At 40.1% G+C, this 24,674-nt stretch overlaps 1 protein-coding gene across 1 annotated transcript in view; it reads right to left on the bottom strand.

The window, feature by feature from the left end:
- Positions 1-14,463: 14,463 nt before the first annotated feature.
- Positions 14,464-24,674, bottom strand: part of tnfaip8l3 (tumor necrosis factor, alpha-induced protein 8-like 3) — a 131,080-nt gene continuing 120,869 nt past the window's right edge. The window contains exon 2 of the mRNA XM_028822650.2: positions 14,464-16,602. Within this exon, the coding sequence (XP_028678483.1) occupies positions 16,040-16,602 (563 nt within the window). The 3' untranslated portion in view covers positions 14,464-16,039. The remainder of the gene's footprint in view (positions 16,603-24,674) is intronic.

The following is a 24,674-nucleotide window of genomic DNA, read 5'->3' as shown; positions in this document are numbered from 1 at the left end:
GCCAATCTTGCCCCCTTTAGCTTGTCAGATTACAAGACTAGAATTGAAGGGGTTGACAAATTATACAGCGCTGTTACAACTTTCAAGAAGAGTTTCAAATTTCTAATTCACAGCATGCTGTACAATGACTTTTCAGGTATGGCGAATTCAGCCACAATCTACATCCCTTTTTCCATTATCTTATGGTTCAGATTTCACGGGACATCAGACAGATGAGGCTCTGTTCTGTTTGCGTGGTCCAAAACACCCACATTCCTTTCTCGTTGTGAATGCATTCTGTGTATTGTACTTCTGGATGAGTGTTCATTGATTGGCTGCTTGTGCAAGCACAAATGCCCACCACTGCGAATTAAGACAGAATCTGGGCTGAGTTGCAGACTGGTGTGACATGCCAGAGCTGCCCCCCAACTCACTAAGATTATGTAAATGAAGGCTGCGGCCTAAAATCACTAGAAAAATTGTTTATTGTGACCAGCCTGGACCTTAAGACAGTCCTTTCAACATAAAAATCAAATAACATACTATTAAAACTGCCAGACTGAGTTTAGTACTAGTTTATTACAGTATCACTTCTAGCTAACTTTCAAACAAATTACAGGTGCTGCTCTTAAACTATAACCCCACATTATCAAAAATAATAAATATTTATTTAGTACAGTAAATGGTGTTTTCTTCCCCTTACATTTGTAAATTGCCTAATTGGAGACTGCTTTTATATTTTTGAACTGAACATCTTTTAAGTTATTCAAATGTTATTTTTTTCTATGTATTTTTTTTCTTATACTGTATCATTTAAGTTGCATATATCCATCCATCAGTTTTTATAACCAGATTATCCAGTTCAGGGTTATGGGAAACTGGTGCATATTCCAACAGTACTGGGTGCTAGGCAGGAATTCACCCTAAATGAGATGTCTGTACATTGAAAGGCTGAGTCATGCATACACCCACACTAACTCACACTCAGCAAATTTAGTGTCAGCAATTAATTTAACACACAAGTCTTTGACAGGTGGGAGGAAAACCCACTCAGACTTGGAGTTGATATTCAAACTGAACATACACAGTGGCTTGGATTTGAACCCAGTTTGCTGCATCTTGGAGGCAATAACATGTACAACTGTGCCACCCTTCTAGCCGTACATGGATGCAGTATGTGTATGGATGCAGTATGTGTAGTTTTAGTAATTTAATATTGTCTCTAGTTATATGTACTGCGTGTGTGAGGGTGTGTATGTGTATATATATATATATATATATATATATATATATATACAGTACTGTGCAAAAGTTTTAGGCAGGTGTGAAAAAATGCTATAAACAAAGAATGCTTTCAAAAATGGAAGGGTTACTCATTTATTTTCATCAATCGACAAAATGCAGTGAATGAACAAAAGAGAAATCTAAATCAAATCAATATTTGGTGTGACCACCCTTTGCCTTCAAAACAACATCAATTCTTCTAGGTACACTTGCACGCAGTTTTTGAAGGAACTCGGCTGGTAGGTTGTTCCAAACATCTTGGAGAACTAACCACAGATCTTCTGTGGATGTAGGCTTCCTCACATCCTTCTGTCTCTTCATGTAATCCCAGACACACTCGATGATGTTGAGATCAGGGCCATACCATCACTTCCAGGACTTCTTGTTCTTCTTTACGCTGAAGATAGTTCTTAATGACTTTGGCTGTATGTTTGGGGTCATTGTTCTGCTGCAGAATAAATTTGGGGCCAATCATACACCTCCCTGATGGTATTGCATGATGGATAAATATCTGCCCATATTTCTCAGCATTGAGAACACCATTAATCCTGACCAAATCTCCAACTCCATTTGCAGAAATGCAGCCCAAATGTTCAAGGAACCTCCACCATGCTTCACTGTTGCCTGCAGACACTCATTATTGTACCGCTCTCCAGCCCTTCGACAAACAAACTGCCTTCTGCTACAGCCAAATATTTCAAATTTTGACTCATCAGTCCAGAGCACCTGTTGCCATTTTTCTGCACCCCAGTTCCTATGTTTTCGTGCATACTTGAGTCGCTTGGCCTTGTTTCCACGTCAGAGGTATGGCTTTTTGGCTGCAACTCTTCCATGAAGACCACTTCTGGCCAGAGTCCTCCGGACAGTAGATGGGTGTACCTGGATCCCACTGGTTTCTGCCAGTTTTGAGCTGATGGCACTGATGGACATCTTCTGATTTCGAAGGGTAATAAGCTTGATGTGTCTTTCATCTGCTGCACTAAGTTTCCTTGGCCGACCACTGCGTCTACGATCCTCAACGTTGCCCGTTTCTTTGTGCTTCTTCAAAAGAGCTTGAACAGCACATCTTGAAACCTCAGTCTGCTTTGAAATCTTTGTCTGGGAGAGACCTTGCTGATGCAGTAGAACTACCTTGTGTCTTGTTGCTGTGCTCAATCTTGCCAAGACACGAAACTGTCTTCCACAACCTCACCTTGGTAGCAGAGTTTGGCTGTTCCTCACCCAGTTTTAAGCCTCCTACACAGCTGTTTCTGTTTCAGTTAATGACTGTGTTTCAACCTACGTGTGACATTGATGATCATTAGCACCTGTTAGGTAGAATTGGTTGATCAGACACCTGACTAGAATCCTACAAAATCCCTGACTTTGTGCAAGTGGACCTATAAGAATTGATGCTGGTTTGAAGGCAAAAGGTAGTAACACCAAATATTGATTTGATATAGATTTTTCTTTTGTTCGCTCACTTTGCATTTTGTAAATTGATAACAATAAACAATCATTATTTATATTTCTGAAAGCATTCTTTGTTTACAGCATTTTTTTACACCTGCCTAAAACTTTTGCACAGTACTGTATGTATATATATATATATTGTGTTGTGTGGCCGGCTAAATATTCCAGCCCTCACCCCCAGGCCGCCAGATGGAGCTCTCCCAACAGCGTGGACGTTACCCGAATTCCAGCAGGGCCTCATGGACTTTGTAGTTTATATGCACAGCCCTGCTGGATACCTTGGGGACCACCAGGAGTCGCTGTGGAGAGACTGCCGGACTCTTACTTGCCCTATAACCCGGAGGTGCATCATGATCACGTGACAAGAGGAAACGACGTGCTTCCGGGTTGAAGAAAGGAGCTTTTTATCTGACCCGGAAGTGTTTCTCCCTTCTGTCCATGTGATCATGAACACTTCCGGGTCAGGGTGTATAACGGACTCATGGGAAAGCCCAGACACTGAGCTGAGCTGGGAGGAAGGGTGGCGAAGTGTCTGGGAGTGTGGAGGATTGATTATTGTAGTGTTTATTTGATTTATGGATATTGTGGAGTGGAGGGTGCTTTGTGCACGTTATTGTTCCAATAAAAGTAATATTTGGACTTTTACCTGGTGTCTGGAGTCGAGTCAGAGGGTTCAAGAGGACAGCAAGGGCCTCAATCTGCGACAATATATATATATATATATATATATATATATACAGTATATACAGTCATATGAAAAAGTTTGGGAACCCCTCTTAATTCTTTGGATTTTTGTTTCTCATTGGCTGAGCTTTCAAAGTAGCAACTTCCTATTAATGTATGACATGCCTTATGGAAACAGTAGTATTTCAGCAGTGACATTAAGTTTATTGGATTAACTGAAAATATGCAATATGCATCATAACAAAATTAGACAGGTGCATAAATTTGGGCACCCCAACAGAGATATGACATCAATACTTAGTTGAGCCTCCTTTTGCACGTCTAACAGCCTCTAGACGCTGTCCTCCTATAGCCTTTGATGAGTGTCTGGATTCTGGATGGAGGTATTGCTGACCATTCTTCCTTACAAAATCTCTCCAGATCCGTTCAATTTGATGGCTGCTGAGCATGGACAGCCTGCTTCAAATCATCCCATAGATTTTCGATGATATTCAAATCAGGGGACTGTGACGGCCATTCCAGAACATTGTACTTCTCCCTCTGCATGAATGCCTTTGTAAATTTCGAACTGTGTTTGGGTCATTGTCTTGTTGGAATATCCATCCCCTGTGTAACTTCAACTTTGTGAATGATGCTTGAACATTATCCTGAAGAATTTGTTGATATTGGGTTGATTTCATCCGACCCTTGACTTTAACAAAGGCCCCAGTCCCTGAAGGAGCCACACAGCCCCACAGCATGATGGAACCTCCACCAAATTCGACAGTAAGTAGCAGGTGTTTTTCTTGGAATGCGGTGTTCTTCTTCTGCCATGCAAAGCGCTTTTTGTTATGACCAAATATCTCAATTTTTGTCTCATCAGTCCAAAGCACTTTGTTCCAAATTGAATCTGGCTTGTCTAAATTAGCATGTGCATACAACAAGCGACTCTGTTTGTGGCGTGAGTGCAGAAAGGGCTTCTTTCTCATCACCCTGCCATGCAGATGTTGTTTGTGCAAATTGCACTGAATTATAGAACGATGTACAGATACACCATCTGCAGCAAGATGTTCTTGCAGGTCTTTGGAGGTGATCTGTGGGTTGTCTGTAAACATTCTCACAATCCTGCGCATATGCCACTCCTGCATTTTTCTTGGCCTGCCAGACCTGCTGGGTTTAACAGCAACTGTGCTTGTGGCCTTTCATTTCCTGAATATATTCCTTACAGTTGAAACTGACAGTTGAAACCTCTGAGATAGCTTTTTGTAGCCTTCCCCTAAACCATGAGACTCAACAATCTTTGTTTTAAGATCTTTTGAGAGTTGCTTTGAGGATCCCATGCTGTCACTCTTCAGAGGAGAGTCAAAGGGAAGGAAGCACAACTTGCAATTGACCACCTTAAATACCTTTTCTCATGATTGGACACACCTGTTTATGAAGTTCAAGGCGTAACAAGGTAATCCAACCAATTTGGTGTTGCAAGTAATCAGCACTGAGCAGTGACAGGCATTCAAATCAGCACATTAACAAGGGGACCCACATTTTTATACAGCCAGTTTTTCACATTTGATTTAATTTCATGCAACCAAATACTGCTTCACTAAAAATCTTTGTTCAGAAAACACCCCGGTACTCAGATGTTCCTAGGAAATGAAAGACATACCACTGTTATCTTTATTGTTGAAAGCAGAGTCAATTATTATGCAGGCTGAGAGGGGTTTCCAAACTTTTTCATATGACTGTGTATATATATAATATATGTATATATATATGTACATACATATATGTATGTGTGTGTATATATATATATATATATATATATATGTATGTATGTATGTATGTATGTATGTATGTATGTATGTATGTGTATACAGTTAGGTCCATAAATATTTGGACAGAGACAACTTTTTTCTAATTTTGGTTCTGTACATTACCACAATGAATTTTAAATGAAACAACTCCGATGCAGTTGAAGTGCAGACTTTCAGCTTTAATTCAGTGGGGTGAACAAAATGATTGCATAAAAATGTGAGGCAACTAAAGCATTTTTTGAACACAATCCCTTCATTTCAGGGGCTCAAAAGTAATTGGACAATTGACTCAAAGGCTATTTCATGGGCAGGTGTGGGCAAGTCCGTCGTTACGTCTTTATCAATTAAGCAGATAAAAGGCCTGGAGTTGATTTGAGGTGTGGTGCTTGCATGTGGAAGATTTTGCTGTGAACAGACAACATGCGGTCAAAGGAGCTCTCCATGTAGGTGAAAGAAGTCATCCTTAAGCTGCAAAAACAGAAAAAACCCATCTGAGAATTTGCTACAATATTACGATTGGCAAAATCTACAGTTTGGTACATCCTGAGAAAGAAAGCGAGCACTGGTGAACTCAGCAACACAAAAAGACCTGGACGTCCACGGGAGACAACAGTGGTGGATGATCGCAGAATCATTTTCATGCTAAAGAGAAACCCCAACCAAGTGAACAACACTCTCCAGGGTGTAGGCGTATCGATATCCAAGTCTACCATAAACAGAAGACTGCATGAAAGTAAATACAGAGGGTGCACTGCAAGGTGCAAGCTACTCATAAGCCTCAAGAATAGAAAGGCTAGATTGGACTTTGCTAAAGAACATCTAAAAAAGCCAGCACAGTTCTGGAAAAACATTCTTTGGACAGATGAAACCAAAATCAACCTCTACCAGAATGTTGGCAAGAAAAAAGTATGGAGAAGGCGTGGAACAGCTCATTATCCAAAGCATAGCACATCATCTGTAAAACACGGTGGAGGGAGGCAGTGTGATGGTTTGGGCGTGCATGGCTGCCAGTGGCACTGGGACACTAGTGTTTATTGATGATGGTGACACAGGACAGAAGCAGCCGAATGAATTCTGAGGTGTTCAGAGACATACTGTCTGCTCAAATCCAGCTAAATGCAGTCAAACTGATCGGGCGGCGTTTCATGATACAGATGGACAATGACCCAAAACATACAGCCAAAGCAACCCAGAAGTTTATTAAAGCAAAGAAGTGGAAAATTCCTGAATGGCCAAGTCAGTCACCTGATCTTAACCCAACTGAGCAGGCATTTCACTTGTTGAAGACTAAACTTCAGACAGAAAGGCCCACAAACAAACAGCAACTGAAAGCCGCTGCAGTAAAGGCCTGGCAGAGCATTAAAAAGGAGGAAACCCGGCATCTGGTGATGTCCATAATTTCAAGACTATATACTACTGTATATATAGGGAGGCAAATTGAAGCATCGCCCCATCCTGAGCGGCACGAGCTCTAGCTATGCCACTGAGGTAATGTGTAAGAACTGGCAGAGCTCACTATCTGTGTGACATCTCCCAGCTCTTTATCTTCAGCTACAGTATATTTAGAGGTCTACAGTCAGTAGCAGTAGTTAATTATTTAAATTCTGTTTCATTCATAGACATGGATCCTGTTGTACATTCATGGATTGCAGTCTGGTGTGCATTTTGATGATTAAACATTAGTTAGCTCTTAAAAGATTTTTTTTGGTATTTACACAATAGTTATCTTATACTCCCTTCCCATAAATGCAGCATCACAACCTGGACTATTTTTTAAACTGCTATATTTCCGACATCCACAGAAGTTTCTGGAATTAGCTGTGTTGGTAAATCAAGAAAAAGTTTAAGGCAGTTTCACATTTTAGCTCTGCAGTATGTATCAATCTTGACTGTGTTTTTTTTTTTGTTTTGTTTTTTTTGTTGCTGTAAGAAATCCTTTAACCCACAAGGTCCACTGAAATTATTATCAATATGCCAAATACACATGGCAGCTGAGCATGATGACAGGTGAAGGGGGCATCTGGTGGGGTTGGAGGGGGTCGGCTATCATTAACTTAGTGTCTAAATGCCTACTCTGTTAAACTGGATCTGAGGGATCTTGGCAATTTCTCAGGAAAATGGATTGTGTCTAATTTTTGTTCCATTAAATACCCACAATGGGTGGAATATTTTTGTGAATTGTTTAATTATATGTGGTAGTTGTGGTATGCAGAGAACATACTGTTACCTCAAATGTGTTTTTAAGCTCAAGGGTTTTGCAAGACTGCATAGTGTGCACTCCTCTTCAGGAGCCACTGCATGCCAGTGTCCATATTGTAAAAATATGGAGGTAGTTGTTCTGCACCAGAAAGCTTCTTGGAATGTTGTTGACTATAGAAGACACTATGCACTGGGCACTTCCTGTTTTTAAATGAGTTTGCATTCAAGCACTTGCTAAATGAATCCACTCATTTATATCCCGAAACTGCTTATTCAATTGCGGGGTCACAGAAAGTTGGCGTCTATCAAAGCAGTTTCACTACATTTATAGAAACCCAACCTAGATGGGATGCCAGTCCAGAGCAGGAACACTCACAGAAATGAAGACTTCAATTAATTTAACTTAACTTGTACAACTTTACAATGTGGAAGAAATCCTAAAAAAAGGGAGAGAGGGAATGGGAACAGAACACAGTTTTCAGGTCAGGAATTGAGGTGGCAGCACTTGCTAATAAGCCACTATGACATACATACAGTAACCTTGCATCTCTTTTGGATTTTTATTACACTTCCTCGAAGTTAAGCAGCTTTAACCAAATATCTTGGAGAGGGGTCTGAATGGCTCTAAAGTGTTGGTGAAAGAGCTTCAGAGTTGCTCTTAACTGTGATGCCATGTGTGTTTTGGTTCTTTTACTCCTCGGCCTTGTGATACAGCTATTGATGTCTTTTGTTTCAGACATTAAAGAGATCAGAAGGTGTAGTTTCCTGTTGAAATGCAAGTTTAAAAATTAAAGGTTAAAAATATTTAACATCATTAAAGATTGTACAGCCACATTTCACATTATATTGTACTAGCTGAAGTACTCAACATTGCCTGGGTATATATAAATTGGGCAGCAACAGGAAGTTCAACCTGGCCAAATATAACTCACAATTAAACAAAAAGACATACTCTTATAATCTGTAATTTTGCAAGACATTGACATTTTATCCAAATTAGTTGAGAAGAAAGCACTGTATGTACCTGTGGTACCCATTTGACCGCAACAAAACTTTGTATGCAGTGTAAGTTCATCAAAAGACATCAGTAAAGAGTTGGGGTACCTTCTCTGGTAACCCTGTATAGTTGGATCATGAGCAAATAATTGTATAAAGGTCTCTTCAGACATGAGTTCAGGACAGAACTTCCAGTTTTCAGTAACTCCCAGCAGGAAGAGGCGGGTCCAGGTGGATGTGCACCGGAAGTGATGTCAGAAACGTCAGATGTTAAGATACAGCGCAAACCCCTGGTGTGACGGTAGAATTGCATTCACTAGAGCCCTTCAGCTGTCCCCTATGCACAAGCACGTGACCACACCTGTGACGGTTTCCTCCTCTCTGCCTCTGCACACTCCTACTTTCTATGGGAAATGTAGTCCCTGCCTCGGGGTTAGTTATTGGGTTGCCCTTGTATTATAGCCTCTCTCTCGGATATGCCATTTATCCAGTATTTAGGTTGGACCAATGGCAATACACCTGCACAATTTTATGAAAAGCCGTTCAGCCATTTTTCTGTGATTGGTGCACAAACAAACAAGCAGACGACATCCAACAGCTTTCATTTTTATTTGTATAAAGTGCCCTTCATAATGTTTTGGGGCAAAGATACATTTGTTGTTCATTTCCCTTTCTGCTCAAAGTTTAAAATTACAAATCAAACAATTCAGCCGTGATTAAAGTGCAATTTCAGACTTTCACTTAAGGAGATAGTGCATACATTTTGGTCTCACTATGTAGAAATGACAATACTTTTTATACACAATCCCACCATTTCAGGGCCCCATAATATTTGGGACACAGCAATGGAGGTATATTAGAGCCGTCATATTTAGTATGTATAAAATGATTATACTGGTGCTCCGGTTTCCTCCCACAGTCCAAAGACATGCAGGTTAGGTGGATTGGCGATTCTAAATTGGCCCTAGTGTGTGCTTGGTGTGTGGGTGTGTTTGTGTGTGTCCTGCGGTGGGTTGGCACCCTGCCCAGGATTGGTTCCCTGCCTTGTGCCCTGTGTTGGCTAGGATTGGCTCCAGCGGACCCCCGTGACCCTGTGTTTCGGATTCAGCGGGTTGGAAAATGGATGGATGGATGGAAAATGGATTATACTTGATGGATAAAAAGTATGTGACCGAAATGTAAGCAAAATACCCTCAAATTAAAGTCTGCAATGTGCACTTTACTTGCATCTGAATTGTTTTATTTGTAATTTTAAACTGTGGAGCAGAGCAGTGTTTCCCAACCACGGTCCTGGGGGCACACTGTGCCTGCAGGGGTTTTGTGCCAACCAGCTTCTGTTTTTAATTGGACTCTTGGGCTAATTAAGTGAACTGTTATTTCCCCAAGTTCTGTGTTTTGGGAACAATATAAAAAATTAGAAAACTAAGTTTGGTAAAAAAAAATATATTATTTGCAGCTGGAGATCCACAAAGGGAGAAAATGAATCCCGTATCATAAAGTAGTTTTTAATTCCTGAGTTTCCAGCCCCTTCATCAGAGCCTTCATCAGAGGGATAATGCTTAGACTTACAAGAATCAAAAGGCAATATATAGCAAAAGTTACGTGGGGGAGGGCACTTATCTACATGCAAACTGAATCAACAGGACATACATTTAACTGGGACAATGTACAAGTAAGATTTTAAGGCCAGGTACCAAAAGTGCCAGAGAGTTGGCCGAATCTTGGCTATCAAATGAGAACGCCATCAACAGACATTTTGGACATAAATCCAACATATGCAAACTTAAGAAGAACATGTTCATAATAAATAAAATCTTTACAACCAATAACCCCCCCCCCCCCCACACAACACACACACACACACGCACACACACGCGCACACCACTCCACACACCAACACCACACACACACACACACACACCTGACTTAGCCCACAACGTAACTTTTGCTATATATTGCCTTTGATTCTTGTAAGTCTAAGCATTATCCTCCGATGAAGGGGCTGAAAACCTCAGGATAAAAAACTACTTTATGATACGTGATTCCTTTTCTCACTTTGTGGTTCTCCAGCTGCAAATTTGCAAACCGTATCACAGACCTTCTCTTCCACACACACCACAAAACAGTGGAGTGTGTACGCCTGATGAGCCCAGAATGAGGGCGAAACGCATGTCGCGTACTCTTTGCATTTATTTGACAGTAAACTCATTTCAGCAATATTCTATGCTCTGCTCCTCACAAAACTGAGGGCCACGTGGCGGATGTTAAGCAGATTGCTGGCCAACCACAAAGCGTTACCTGGTAGGTAACCACCCATACAATCAGATTGTGACACAGACTTCGAATTCCGTGAATGTAATTACCCCGATCTACATGCTGTCAAATAAACGAACCACACGCCGTGGCGCAACGTTAGGGGCATCGCCTCTGGTGCTGACGTCCGAGGTTCGATTCCCGAGAGGGAGTGCAGTGGAGTGTGTACGCCTGATGATACTTTTTGCATTTATTTGACAGTAAACTATTTCAGCCATATATATATATATATATATATATATATATATATATATATATAATATATTAAAATGTACCAAGCAGTTATATGGGATAATGTATTTTCATCTTGATTTTCATTCTACTTTTTTAGGTGTTCTAATTGTTTAATTGATCCATTATTTACTAATTAGAGGGTCTGATGCTAAAGTAGTTACAGCCTTTCATGATTCAGTGTTGTTTGCCTGGGTGTCTGCTCTACTCATTTTTAATTGTCATTAATAAGATGCAACGAAGGGGAAAAACTGCACAGAGTAATAAAATTAAATAAAATATAATGAAATCAACAAGAGACAGTTAAGCATTTAAATCTATAGCAAAAGCAGAAATATTTCTAAATGTCTTATAAATGTAAAAATAATGCTGCTGTGCTTTTCTGAATGTAGAATAAAAGAAAAATAATACCAGCTAATTAAATGTGATCAGTGCTATCCGGTGTTGTCACTGATTAGGAATCTGATTGGAACAAAAACCTGCAGCCACAGTGTGCCCCCAGGACCGAGGTTGGGAAACACTGGAGCAGAGGAGTAGTAAATAAAGGTGCCTTTGTCCAAAACATTATGGAAGGCACTGTAGATAAGTCAGTGATACATTGATTAGTGCCACTGACTCACAGCTCCAGCAAACTTGAGTTTGAACTATGAATTTCCCCTTGGGATTAATAAAAGCTATCTATCTATCTATCTATCTATCTATCTATCTATTATCTATCTATCTATCTATCTATCTATCTATCTATCTATCTATCTATCCTATCTATCTATCTATCTAGACAACTCAATGTTTGTATGGAGTTTGCATGTTCTTCTGTATGGATTCTTCTTCACTTACACGAGGAAGTGTGTTGTTTGGCTGGTTAGCAACTAAAATGACCTCCGTTTGAGTGAATGTGTGCTTGCTGAAATGAATGCACCCTCTAGTGGACCTAAAGATCCATCCAGTGTTGATCACCTTCTTTTACCTCATTGCTACCACGGGTGAATCCCAGCTCTCGGAAATGTGAAACGGATTTAGCGTTAGTGTTTTGCTTTGCTGCATGTGTAGCATGCATTCTGAAATTGAACTGGTTTAGCAATGGCAGAATAAAATAAATGGGTCAGGGTTCTTCAGCAGCACCCTGCTTTTTTTAAAGTAACGGTATACATTAACATTTGGACAAGGAAAAGCTGAAATTTACTGTGCTTTGAAAAGCATCTGCCACTAGGTTTTGACTATTGTGTTCTGAGATTTCTCAGGTAAGGAAAACGGATGTTTGGAGATATTGTTGTTACAACCGCTAGTCATGGTGCCAGTCGTGCTACGTTTTGCATGTTGATTAGCACATGCAAGAAGGAAATTCATTGTACTTTGCACATGTGACAACAAAGTCCCAATAAACCATTAAACCATAATCAGAAACTTAATGAAGTGCCCATTGGAGTGTAAATCGCCAAGTCAAGCAATTAAACATTTTTAGCCAGACACCAGCAATTGCAAAGAACATGATCTGTCCAGATGGGGCACCAGTACCCCTGTGACCCATAGGTTAAGAGTACCATTTACCCGTTCCTCTTGCATGTCATAAAAGCCAATTTAAAGGAAAGGGATTCGGCTACAAAAATCTCTGCCTCAATCATCCAGCAAGGGGTGCAACCATCCAACCAGGGTGAACAGGGCAGCCAGTTCATTGCATCTAATCTGAAATTCTTGTCCATTATGGTATTAGCTGGAAGAGTGATACAGTGGTTAGCACTGCTGCCTGACAGCACCGGGAGACTGGGGTTACATCCCAGCTCAAGTGCCTGTCTGTTTGTTTTTTACTTGTTTTCCTTGTATTTCTTTTTATGTTTTTTTGGGGGTAATTCTTTTTGCACTTTTCCTCCTCCTCCTTCATGCACCCCCATCCAAGTTTGGTTCCTTCCTTTTGCACCTGATGGCTGCTGAAAGAGAAACTTTGTAAGCCTAAACTGGAAAAAGCTGGTGTAATAAAAAATGAACAAAGAGTGGAATTTTGATTGTTTTGTAAGATTACAGTGTTTTCTATTTAGTTATTTTAGTGGTTATTTACCTTTAAATGGTTGGCTAACCCAATAGTACAGTATGTGTTAGATCTTTTTTTTTGTTTCCTTGTAAGATCAGGACATAACCTGAACCAAACTGGGGAAAACCTTTTACTGCCTGCATTGCTTTTGTTACAAGAGTAATGCGAGTCACCATTGTCTGTAAACTTATTAAGGTCTTTATCTTAATTCCTCCTAAATGGGCCTCAATGTACAAGAAATGTGTAACAAAATATTAAGTTAGACTCGCAATATCTAATTCATAAAGTATGCTGGATAAACAGTCCACATATTACATGTCCTCATATAAGCCCATATTGTCAATATTGATACAAATTGAGTGTATTTTTAAAGCAACAAATCACACAGTTACAGGTCATTTTTACACGTCCATACTAATGATACAGGAATACATCATACGATAACTTGGTACAGAATGACGATGGTAACCCAAGAGCTTTCATATACAATCTAAACAAACTTTCAAAAATGGGATTTTTATTTTTATTTTCTTCTGTCAATGTATGTATACACACACACACAGTGGCAACTAATACATGGCTTGACCCCGCCATTTCAGGTTTCCCCTTTGAAGATTTCCTTTTTTTCATTTGACTTTTGACTAAGAGTTGTCAAGGAAGCAGCTTGTCCTGCTGTACCTCGATTCAAAATTTTCAAGCTGCACCAAGAGGACCAACTCTCTATATGTTATTTTATTCTATTTCCTAAAAGTTTATTTCCCACATTTTAACTTCCCATCCAGCAGCCACTGGCTGTTGCTCATCCAGGTACTGCACATTTCCATTATTCACAGCACTGCATTTTTATACCCAGGTTGGGAGCAGGCACTGATAGCATGTTGATGCACCCACCACACGATGAACCACCTGGACCTGGGATCCGAGTGCAACGGGTGACATCTCAGCACCACACTGGAAACAGTGTGAAGTTTTTGATGGTGGCTGGAGTGCCAATCCTATCAGCAGTCCCCACATTTTCCCTGTAAGTTGGAGGACCTGCTTACAGGGCTGGAAGCAGATTAATATAAATCCAGAAGCTCCTTTAAAATAAAGGGATTGCTTAAATCAATGAACCAGTCCCTGATCTGAAGCACAAGTAAGTGTTAATTAATCTTGGTGCACACACGTTTAAATTAATCAAATCACAATCATTTTTTGTTAATAGCTCTTATACAGTATTTAGTATTCTCAGAACATTCTGTATGTTCCTTACGGAAATATGGAGTGCCAATCCTGCCACCAACCCACAAGTTTTCCCTGTAAGTTGTAGGACCCCCACTGCAGGGCTGGCAACATGTTAACGTCATACCCAGGATAAAGCAATTGCAGGTGAAGGGCCTTACTCAAGGGCTCAACGGAACAGAGTTACTTCTTTTATGTATGGCATTTCCAATTTTAAAAATCAAAATTTGCAATGTTAGGTTAAATACCATAATGCTTTGGAGAAACATTATTCCACACTGTGTCCCATTTTTTTATATTTCTTTGAATTAATTACATTTATTTTTGCAATTCATAATACATAAAAGAAAGGCGACAAAAATTATTCAAGTAGACCTGGAGTAGTTTACAATTTTTGTGACAGAACAAAATCCAATAAACCTCAGAATTTTGTTTGAAGAAATATTGTAGCCAGAATTTGCAAAAAAAAAAATTTCAATTACTTCTAAAAACTTATTTTTTTTAGCAACAAAAAATAAATTGTCTTGGACAGCTTGTTGTACCTTTCACAATTTTTATAATTTCTTAAAAGGTGTTGCATTCACTTGTTCCATGAATTATTTTAAACACGAAACAGTTTGTCAATACACAAGAAATCAACAAAATTTGTAGTCCGAGTTGACTTTCATCTTATGACATTCAGCATTCACAGTAGCATATGGCAGAGAAATTCAGTTTAAACTGTAAAAACTGTGATTTTTGCTCCACAACTTATATTGTAATGACATATTAAATATTGAGACGTTAAGGGGGAAACTTGAGAAATGCCCCCGAGTCCAGAAAAGACTCCAAAAAAATGAAAAAAATTAACAAATAATAGAGATAAGGGGAACTCAAAAAAAAAAAAACAGACCAAAGAATCTGCTATCCCGCTAAGCTCCGACTAAAGAGTAAAACTCCTGCCAGTCCTGTGGGGTGGTTGCAACAGTTGCCCACTTCAAACCAAAAAAAAAAACACACCATTAATCCTTTTACTCCAATTGGGTGGAGATAGGAAGGCCAGATACATTGAACTCGTATCTCACTGTACACTGAAATAAAAGCCCAAAGTCCTCATTGTCTGAGCGACAGTATATCTAAGGCCACTTCAGTTCTAATTGGAAAAACTTTGTGTCCAAGGACTAGTTTGTCTTTTACTGAATGTAACTAGGATAGAGCTCCACCTAGTGGAGCCTGCTTTCTCTGCAGCCCAATTTATTGTAGGGTTCCCTGCTGTCTCAAATTTGGCCAAAGCACAGTACCTTATTCATATTTTAATGGGCTACAATCTATTTCATACATATTGTTAAATTTAGTGGATATTTAAAATAGATTTGATGTGCTCAAATCTGTTGCACTCATAGTTGTTCGAACCCTTGCTAAAATAAGTCGCATGGCATAAGTTCCTCCATCTGTGTAAATTGCCTAGTAGTGTAATACAGTGCTTATGTCTGCCAAATAATTACTGTAAATCTGCCTCGTCTCACTATATTTGCCACAAAAGAATTATGTATAATACAATTTAATATTTGTATTGTAAATTTATCCCCAAAATCTGTTCCTTCAGACCATAACATGCTAATACAGTAGTTGACCTCCACCATTTTTTATAGTAAAACTAAATTAATATATTTTGTAATTTCATAGAATTAAAATTTTTTTTAAACATTTTTATATATGAACCTCCAGGGTTGTGAATTGGAAATGCTTGATTTAAAATAAAAGGAAAGCTGATCACATATGAAAATTTAATGAAGACCACTTTTGCGTCTCTGTGTGTGTATTATTCATTGCAAATAATACAAGTAATAAAATAAGAGTTCATCAGGTGACATATTTCCTGCAACTAGAGCACACCTTCATCGAGTAATTTGTTAATCCCATCGCAGATTTTTTTTAGGAAGAGTCTGTATTCTCCAGAAGGGCTATAAAGCACTGAGAGGAACTGAGCATCTGCAAAATGATTAAAGACGTGATTGATGCGCCCATGGGATTTGGCTGTCAAATGGTGCTCCACAAGTTTGTGCAGCAGGTCTTTGCACTCGTTGAGGAGTCCCGAAAGGATGTATCTGTCAAAGGTATAGTCGACCTCGTAAAAGCTGACTACCGTCATCGCCGCCTGGTTCATCTTCTTCTTAAACTTCTCCACCGTTTCCAGCTCGTCATGATTGAACTGATTGTTTCTATAGAGGATGCCAATTTTGAGAGCGATTTTGATGACATTTTTCATGACTTTGTGGGCCTCCTTTTTGTTTTTGGTGTACTTCTGACTCACTTTGTACAGCTCATCCAGAATCTCGCTGCTGGTGTCATCGATCAGCATGTTGGCCATTACCTTAGTAGCCATTTTGCTCACAATCTTCTTCTGTGCCTGAATGGCCAGACTTTTGGAATTGAAGATCTCAGGCCCTGAATGATAAAAAAGAAAAACAAAACAGAAATGAGCAGAGAATTTCAAAGAAAATGATAAGGCGCAGCACAGGAAAGTGAAGTGACTCTACATTCAGGGCATTACGCCATATCTCTGATGTCCTTGAAAAGACCGATTCATCCTTGAGGCATCAAGCAAGAACAGTTGTTTGTCTTTTTATGTTATCTTTATGAAAACACCCTTTTAAAATAAGAGCTTTTTTTATTAAAGTAGCACAGGTTACAAATACTGCCTTGCAGATCCAGACTCCTGGATTCAAATAGTGGCCTAGTGAGGTTTTTTTTTTTTCCTTCTGTATCCAAACAATATATATGGCTTTTAGGCTAATAGGAGACACTTTATTGAAACAAAACAAACAAAAACTCAGAATAGGAACATTTTGGTAAAACTTGTACTGATCAAGATGCGGCCATGAGGAGCCGAGATATCACCAAGTAGGTCTCCTTACGCAGTATATGCCTACGACTCAGACTCACTATCGCTGCAGATCTCCTGTTGTAAAGACCTGCTGAAATGGTGTTCTCTGTGAATGTGTAATTTTTTTTCTTTTTTGGGGGGGTTTTCCTATTTAAAGTAATTACCATGGCCCCTCAGAAAGTTAGCAGTGAGAGTAGCAAAGTGAAGAGGAAGCTTGTATGTGTTACAGTTGAGCTAAAAAAGGAAATAATAACGAAATATGAAAGTGGCTCACATGTGTTGATTCTTGCGAAAGAGTATGGGATGGCCACATTGACGATAAGCAAATTTTAGAAAAATAAAGATGCAATTAAAGGTGCTAAAGTTGCAAAAGTTATCAAAACATTAATTATTGAAGAAGTAGAAAAATTACTATTAATGTGGATTCACTAGAAACAATTAACGGTATACAGTATTTCCAAGGCAATCATTTGTGTAAAAGCAAGGTTAAAAATTTGTTGAAAAAAATAAGCAAAGATTTGAGTGTCTGGAACATATCAATCCTATTCACAGTATTTTGTATGGTGAAATTTGATTAGAAACTCATCCAGATCAAAACTTGACCTGTCTTCTGGAAAGGATCAAGTTTGTGTTCTGAGGTACCACTCACTCTCTGTATTTATATATATATATATATATATATATATATATATATATATATATATATATATATATGACACAACATAAGTTTCGCCCTTATTGGGACTCCCAACCATAAGGGTTACCTGGTAGGCAACCATTCAAATATCAGATTGCAATCCAGACCTAAGAATGTAATATATACATGTGTGTGTGTGTGTGTGTGTGTATATATTGTAGCGGAAGGCTGGGGTTCAGGCCCAGTCGGGGTGCCTGGAAGATGGAAGGACCGGGAGAGGAGCAGTACCTCCCCTGGAACACGAGAGGGCAGCCGCCCTGGTGGGTGTTGGGGCCACGGGAACAGAACCTGGAAGCTCAACCTTGTGGGGACACATGGCCACACACATGACTGAGCTGCTGGGAGTGGAGGATAGTGTATTGGATTATTGACAATTGTATTGTTTATTGAGTATTGTGGAGTGGAGGGTGCTTTGTACACTATTATTATAATAAAGTCAATATTTTGGACTTTTGTCTGGCGTCTGATCTGAGGGTTCAAGGGGACGACAGCGCCCCTGTCTGTCACAATATACTGTATATATATATTGTCACACACATGTGCTTTGGAGGCAGACTAAATGTGTTGTTACTCCAGCTCAAGGGTTGACACTTTTTCTCCTTTCTCTATATCTATATAAACCAACCTAACCTCACTTCCAGTTCCTCTGTAGGCTCTACTTCCATCCCCATGCCTGACGTCACTACCAGCCCAACCGACACGCCTCTTCCTGCCTCTCCCCTATAAAAACCGTCATACCACCTCTATTGGTCTCAGTCTAGAGTTAGACTCAGTCTATGAAAACTATTCTGATTTTTGTATTGTTGCCTTATGCTTATTATTTTCTCAAGTATACGGGGTGGATCTCCTAACCTCTTGCCTCCATTTTTGTCTCATTGCAATATATAACTATGTAACTATAAAATGTCATTCATGCATTTTTCCAGCCGTGTTGTTCTTGCATACATTTATATTCTTACATATATATGGTAAAGTGGTAAAAAGTTAGGCAGCAGACAGAAAAAGGTTTGGCATTGGCCACCCCGTATACTGCAAAATCAGCAAAAGAAAAGAAACACATCTTTACAAAAGCAGAGTTCACAATTGAGCTGACTAAAAGGTTGAGTCTGCTCTATAAATATGGTGGATAGGAGGAAGAAGTGGAGTCAAGGCAGCCGGAACAGAAGGCGGATTCTGGTTACCGGAAATGATGTCAACAGCGGATGGCCCTGTGGTGATGTTAATGAGAGGCACGGCCTTCAGCTGAACGGCAGAAGATCAAGAGGAGAGAGGATCAGGTGAGAGCGCCAATCCCCAGTCTGGCTGACAAATAACACTACTTGATCCTGTAAACCGTCCCCCAATGCGCACGTGTGTCGCAATATATGTATTTATTTATAATTGTTTTGATTTTTAATGTTGTATTGTAGTGAGCTTGCTCCTGTCTTGGATACGATGATGTTGCTTGCTTGGACTCAACTTTGGCAGCTCCTCACAACCTTATGATTGGACTAAGCAGATTCAGAAAACAGATGGATGAAATTATGTGTCTACGGCAGTCATCTACCATGCTGATTGTGTATGTAAAGTCTTCCATCTTTTCTCAAACTTGCTTAATCAGGGTTGTGTGGCTCTGGAGCCTATCCTGGAAGCACAAGGCAGGAACAAAGCCCTGGACAGGCCAGTATTGTTTTAAGAAAAGTCACATTTACAATCACATTCGTCACTAACCAATAAAAAATTAGGTTTTGCAAAATGAAACTTCAAGCACGATGGTGCAATTTAATGTGCCTGCCCTGGGTTTTGGTATCCAGCAGAGTGTGAACAGAAGCCATGGATTTTAGCAGAATCTGAAAAGGGTATCTTTTTTATATGTAAAAAAATAAAATTGTTACACTTGTACGCGCAGTGACTTGGCATCATGGGTGAGCCGAGACTGCAGCTGCAGAAGCACGTGCATTTTAGTGAAGCAACTCAAGGGGGAAGGGGAAACAAAAAAGAAAAGAGACAATGTTTCGATAGATCCACTGCCATTTAAGAAACAAATCATATCCTTGGGAGGATGAATGAAAAGTAAATGCAGCATGCAGGCCTGTGATTAATTCCTAATTGATAGTTAGTAAGCACTTATTTTGGTGGATGAGCACGTTGATATTAAACAGTGCCAATTACAGGGATTAGCCACTTTCCCCTTCTGTATCCTACTTTCTGGCGACATCTTAGCACATTAGTCCATTTTTAATGTTCTCTGGCAGCTGCCGGCAACATTCTCAATGATCTAAAAATGTACAGATTTATCCCCTTGCAATAATTAAAAAAAAATGTAGTTTTCCTATTCAGAAAAAAATAACTTGGTCTTAATAGGATTTTGTGAAATTAAAAAGTGTGACGCATAGGAGTGGAAGTGCATGTTTGTTGTGGGTCCTGTAATGGCCTGGCGCCCCCACTCAGGGTTGGGTTGATTCCCACCTTTGAACCCACTTGCTACTAGGATGGGCGCCAGCTCCCCACAATCCTAAAGTGGGTATGCCAAAGACGGATTGGTAATGCTAAACCACATTGAAGTTGAGTCATGCCATTGAGATCCATTTGTTTTCTGTGTGCTCAGAAGTTCTGATGGAATTTTACTGGAGTGTGAACTTCAGAAGCTTCATGAGCTTCCTTGGTGCAAGCTATGAAACAATTTAAAGAAAAATTAAATCACACAGAGTGTTAGAAAGCCTGAAGTGTTTGTTTGACCAATGCTAATTTATTTTATTACCACAAACCGTCTTATCTCTACTCTTATTAAATAAGTAAAGTCCTCACTTAAGTTATTTGGTACAGAAAGGCTTTTGAATGCCAAGGTTGGACCAGTGCTGCCTCAGCTGGATTCTGGCAGTAAATAATTATAACACCAGAAAGTCCATACAACGCAACACGACCCATAAATATAAGTAGATACAACTTTTTCTTAGGGCGGCATGGTGGCGCAGTGGTAGTGCTACTGCCTCACAGTAAGGAGACCTGGGTTCGCTTCCCGGGTCCTTCCTGTGAGGAGTTTGCATGTTCTCCCCATGTCTGCATGGGTTTCCTCCGGGTGCTCCGGTTTCCTCCCACAGTCCAAAGACATGCAGGTTAGGTGCATTGGCGATCCTAAATTGTCCCCAGTGTGTGCTTGGTGTGTGTGTGTGTGTGTGTGGCCTGCGGTGGGCTGGCGCCCTGCCCGGGATTTGTCCCTGCCTTGTGCCCTGTGTTGGCTGGGATTGGCTCCAGCAGGACCCCCGTGACCCTGTGTTAGGATATAACGGGTTGAAAACTGACTCACATTTTCTTAAGATTTTACACTGAATTCTTAACCTTTCCGGAATGTTGTGGCAGAAAACCCTCTACACACTGGATGGCGCTAGAGAGTTCCCTTAAAGCTGGGCCTTGACTCATAAACACTGAAGGAAAAAAAACAAATAAAATTGGAACTAATTTTGTGGCACTCTTATTCTGGCATAAGTTCTGACCTCAGAAGCCACAGACACAGAAGATATAAGAACAAGTAACAAAAGATGTACTGTATAATGAGATTTAACAAGCAAAAATAAATGGAAACGGAGGTTTTGTAAAAAGGCCATTAATCTGGTGTGTGGTTCACTCTGCTTCAGTGTCGTTCTCCTGAACAAAGTCAACCATCCATTTTCTAATCCAGTTATCCACGGTCGCAGGACTCTGGTGTCGGTCTTGGCAGCATTTGGCACAAGCCTGGAACCCACCCTGGATAAGGTGCCAGTTAATTTTCAGGGGGCATCTGCATACACAGCCACATTAATTCATGCTGGTCCAATTTATAACTGAAGCATTTAGTCAAACTCGTAAAGTCTGAAGAGTTTATCTAAAACGGGTAGCTCACATTTTAACATATCAGCCTAGCATGGCCAATGGTTATACCAGTAACAATCTTTATACTCAGTCTGTTTTCAAGAATGTTTATTTTCCAAAGACTGTTCAATGATTAGCCTTGCTATGTTATAGCCCTGGAGTCCTGAATGTGTGGACTTTGCATGTTCTCCCCCATCTCGAGGTGGGTTTTTCTCGCGGTACTCTGACTCAACTTCTACTCCTCAAACACGTGCCATTTGAGGTCAGGCACTGATGTTGGACGAGAAGGCCTGGCTCGCAATCTCCATTCCAGTTCATCCAAAAGGTGTTTGATGAGGTTGAGGTCAGGGCTCTGTGTGCGCCAGTCAAGTTCTTCCACACTGAACTCATCCCACCAAATCTTTATGGACCTTGCTTTGTGCACTGGGGTACAGTCATGCTGGAATAGAAAAGGGCCTTCAACAAACTGTTTCCACAAGGTTGGGAGCATAGCATTGTCCAAAATGTCTTGGTATGCTGAAGAATTAAGATTGCCTTTCACTGGAAGTAAGGGGCCAAGCATAAACCCTGAAAATCAGCCCCATGGAACCATTATCCCTCCTCCACCAAACTTCACAGTTGGCACAATACAGTCAGGCAGGTAATCCAGACTCGCCCATCTGACTGGCGAACAGAGAAGCGTGATTCATCACTCCATAGAACACGTTTCCACCACTCCATCTGATGCTTGGCATTGGACTTGGTGATGTGAGTCTTGCATGCAACTGCTCGGCCATGGAAACCCATTTCATGAAGCTCCTGCTGCACAGTGGAAGTTTGAAAACTCTTCAGGTTTGGAATCAGCAGAGCATTGGCGACTTTTACGCACCATGCACCTTAGTAGTCATTGACCCTGTTCTGTGACTTTACGTGGTCTTCTGCTTCATGGCTGAGTTGCTGTTGATCCCAAACGCTTCCACTTTCCAGTAATACCACTTACAGCTGACTATGGGTAAACGTTAACATTTAACATTATACAAAGTTATTGTCTGTTTTTTACCTGCATTATTATCAATCTTTAATTTAATATTGTTTATTGTATCAGTATGCTGCTGCTGGAGAATGTGAATTTCCCCTTGGGATTAATAAAGTATCTATCTATCTATCTATCTATCTATCTATCTATCTATCTATCTATGAAATATCCAGCAGGGATGAAGTTTCACGAACCTTCGTATTGTAAAGGCAGCATCCTATCACAATACTACACTTAAAGTCGCTGAACTCTTCAGAACAGCCCATTTTGTTTCACAAATGTTTGTGAATGGAAACTGCATGGCCAGGTGTTTGATTTTATACACTTGTGGCAATGGGTCTTATTGAAACACCTGAATTCAGTCATGAAGTGGTGGTCCTAATGTCCATATAGTGTATGTGATGTAGTGGGTCCACAGCTCACGTCAAAAAGGCCACTTTTTAAAATAAATAATCGCGGCTTAGAGAGGGGGCGTGGTATGTGTGGTCGCAGCGGTTCCCACGTGATTTGTGATGTGGACAGTCCTCACTTAAGTGCACAGGTGAGGAGTCATCCACATCTGTGATTGGTGCCGGGAGCTACTAATTGCCATATCTGATCCACGTCCCCGTAATAAATTGTCTTTTAAGTGTCTTCTGAGAACTTCCAAGAAGATCACGTCTCGTCGCCCTGCTTTTCCTTTCCAGGATTTTTTCTTATAATAGAGAGATAATGCGCTAGTAAGTCGCCCATCTGGAGTCCTGAATGCAGTTCTGGACACCACACTACAAGAAAGACATAACAGCACTTGAAGCCGTGCAGAAGAGAGCATCATGGGACTTAAGGACATGTGCTACTCTGACAGACTTAAACCAGTAGAGGAGACTGCATGGGGACCTAATCGAGGTCTTCAAAATTCTCAAAGTTGTTGGTAAAGTCAATCCAGCAGAGTTCTTTCAACTAATCAGTGAATCACGTACTTAAGGACATCAGTGGAAATTACGGGCTATTAGGACTGGAGCCAGGAAGCACTTCTTTACACAAAGAGTTGTAGTAATCTGGAGCAAAGTACCGAGACATGGAGTTGAAGCAGAAACCTTGTCAGCCTTTAAGAGGTCTCTGACCAAGATATTGGGACATCTTAGCTATTAGCTAAACAAACGACCAACGGATGGTCAGAATGGGCTTATCTCGTTTGTCAAATGTCTTCTGTTCCAGATGATTCTTGCTCCCTGATTCACTGCTGTACTGTGAATGAGGCTGGGATCAACTTGGCCTCAACATCCCTCGGTAGGATAAGAGGACATGGAAAATGGATGAATGGAAGGCTTTAATTTTATTTCTATTTGCTCCTAATATGTTCAAATACACAAACGGGAGTAAAGTAAAGACAGGGAGAGATGTCATAGGAGTGGAAGGATGTCAAATGTAAAACAGAAGAACAAAGCCTCAGAGTGCATGAGAGAACAGGTGAGCCATCTTGATTTAGATGTTGTCTTATAGTCACAGACAGACAGTGGGTGCCCTGAGCTTTGGGTGTTTGAGGAGTGCCAGCTTTACCGTCTTTTGGTGTATGTGCACATTCTTATGAGCTAAGCGGCCTGATCTGTGAGTGTCATTTTCAGAGCTTAAGAGTCTTGAAAAATTGAGCAAAAAAAGAAAAACTCAGGAAAACCACTGGAGTCGGCTATTATGTGGAAAATCTGATTTGGCTTTAGTTCTCGTCTGTTAACAGTTTTTTGGAGGGAAGACCACTGATAATAGTAAGAATCCAACCAATAGATAATAAGGGCATGGAATAAAAATAAAGAGAGAAATGTGAGGGTCTGGAAGTTATTTGAAAAATTTAGGGCAGTAGAATTGTATGAAAACAACATCCCTAATGAGATGTTGTGCTTCTGACTATCATTTTATGTTTTGGAGTTAACTTCTTGTTTTTACCTGAAACCAAACAAAAGTAACTGTGAAGGCTGACTGCAGCGTGTAACAGTTCACACAAATTTTATACGTGCATTTTGTTGTGTTTCATGTTGTTTTATTATGCAGATTACGTTTAATAATAGTTTTTAATTATTTTAACAAACTTTAATTTCGTTCCCATGTTTTTCTTTGTT

This window comes from Erpetoichthys calabaricus, chromosome 17, assembly GCF_900747795.2.
Source record: "Erpetoichthys calabaricus chromosome 17, fErpCal1.3, whole genome shotgun sequence".
NCBI lineage: Eukaryota > Metazoa > Chordata > Cladistia > Polypteriformes > Polypteridae > Erpetoichthys > Erpetoichthys calabaricus.
Note: the sequence above shows the minus strand (reverse complement) of the source record. Positions and strands in the feature narration are given on the sequence as shown.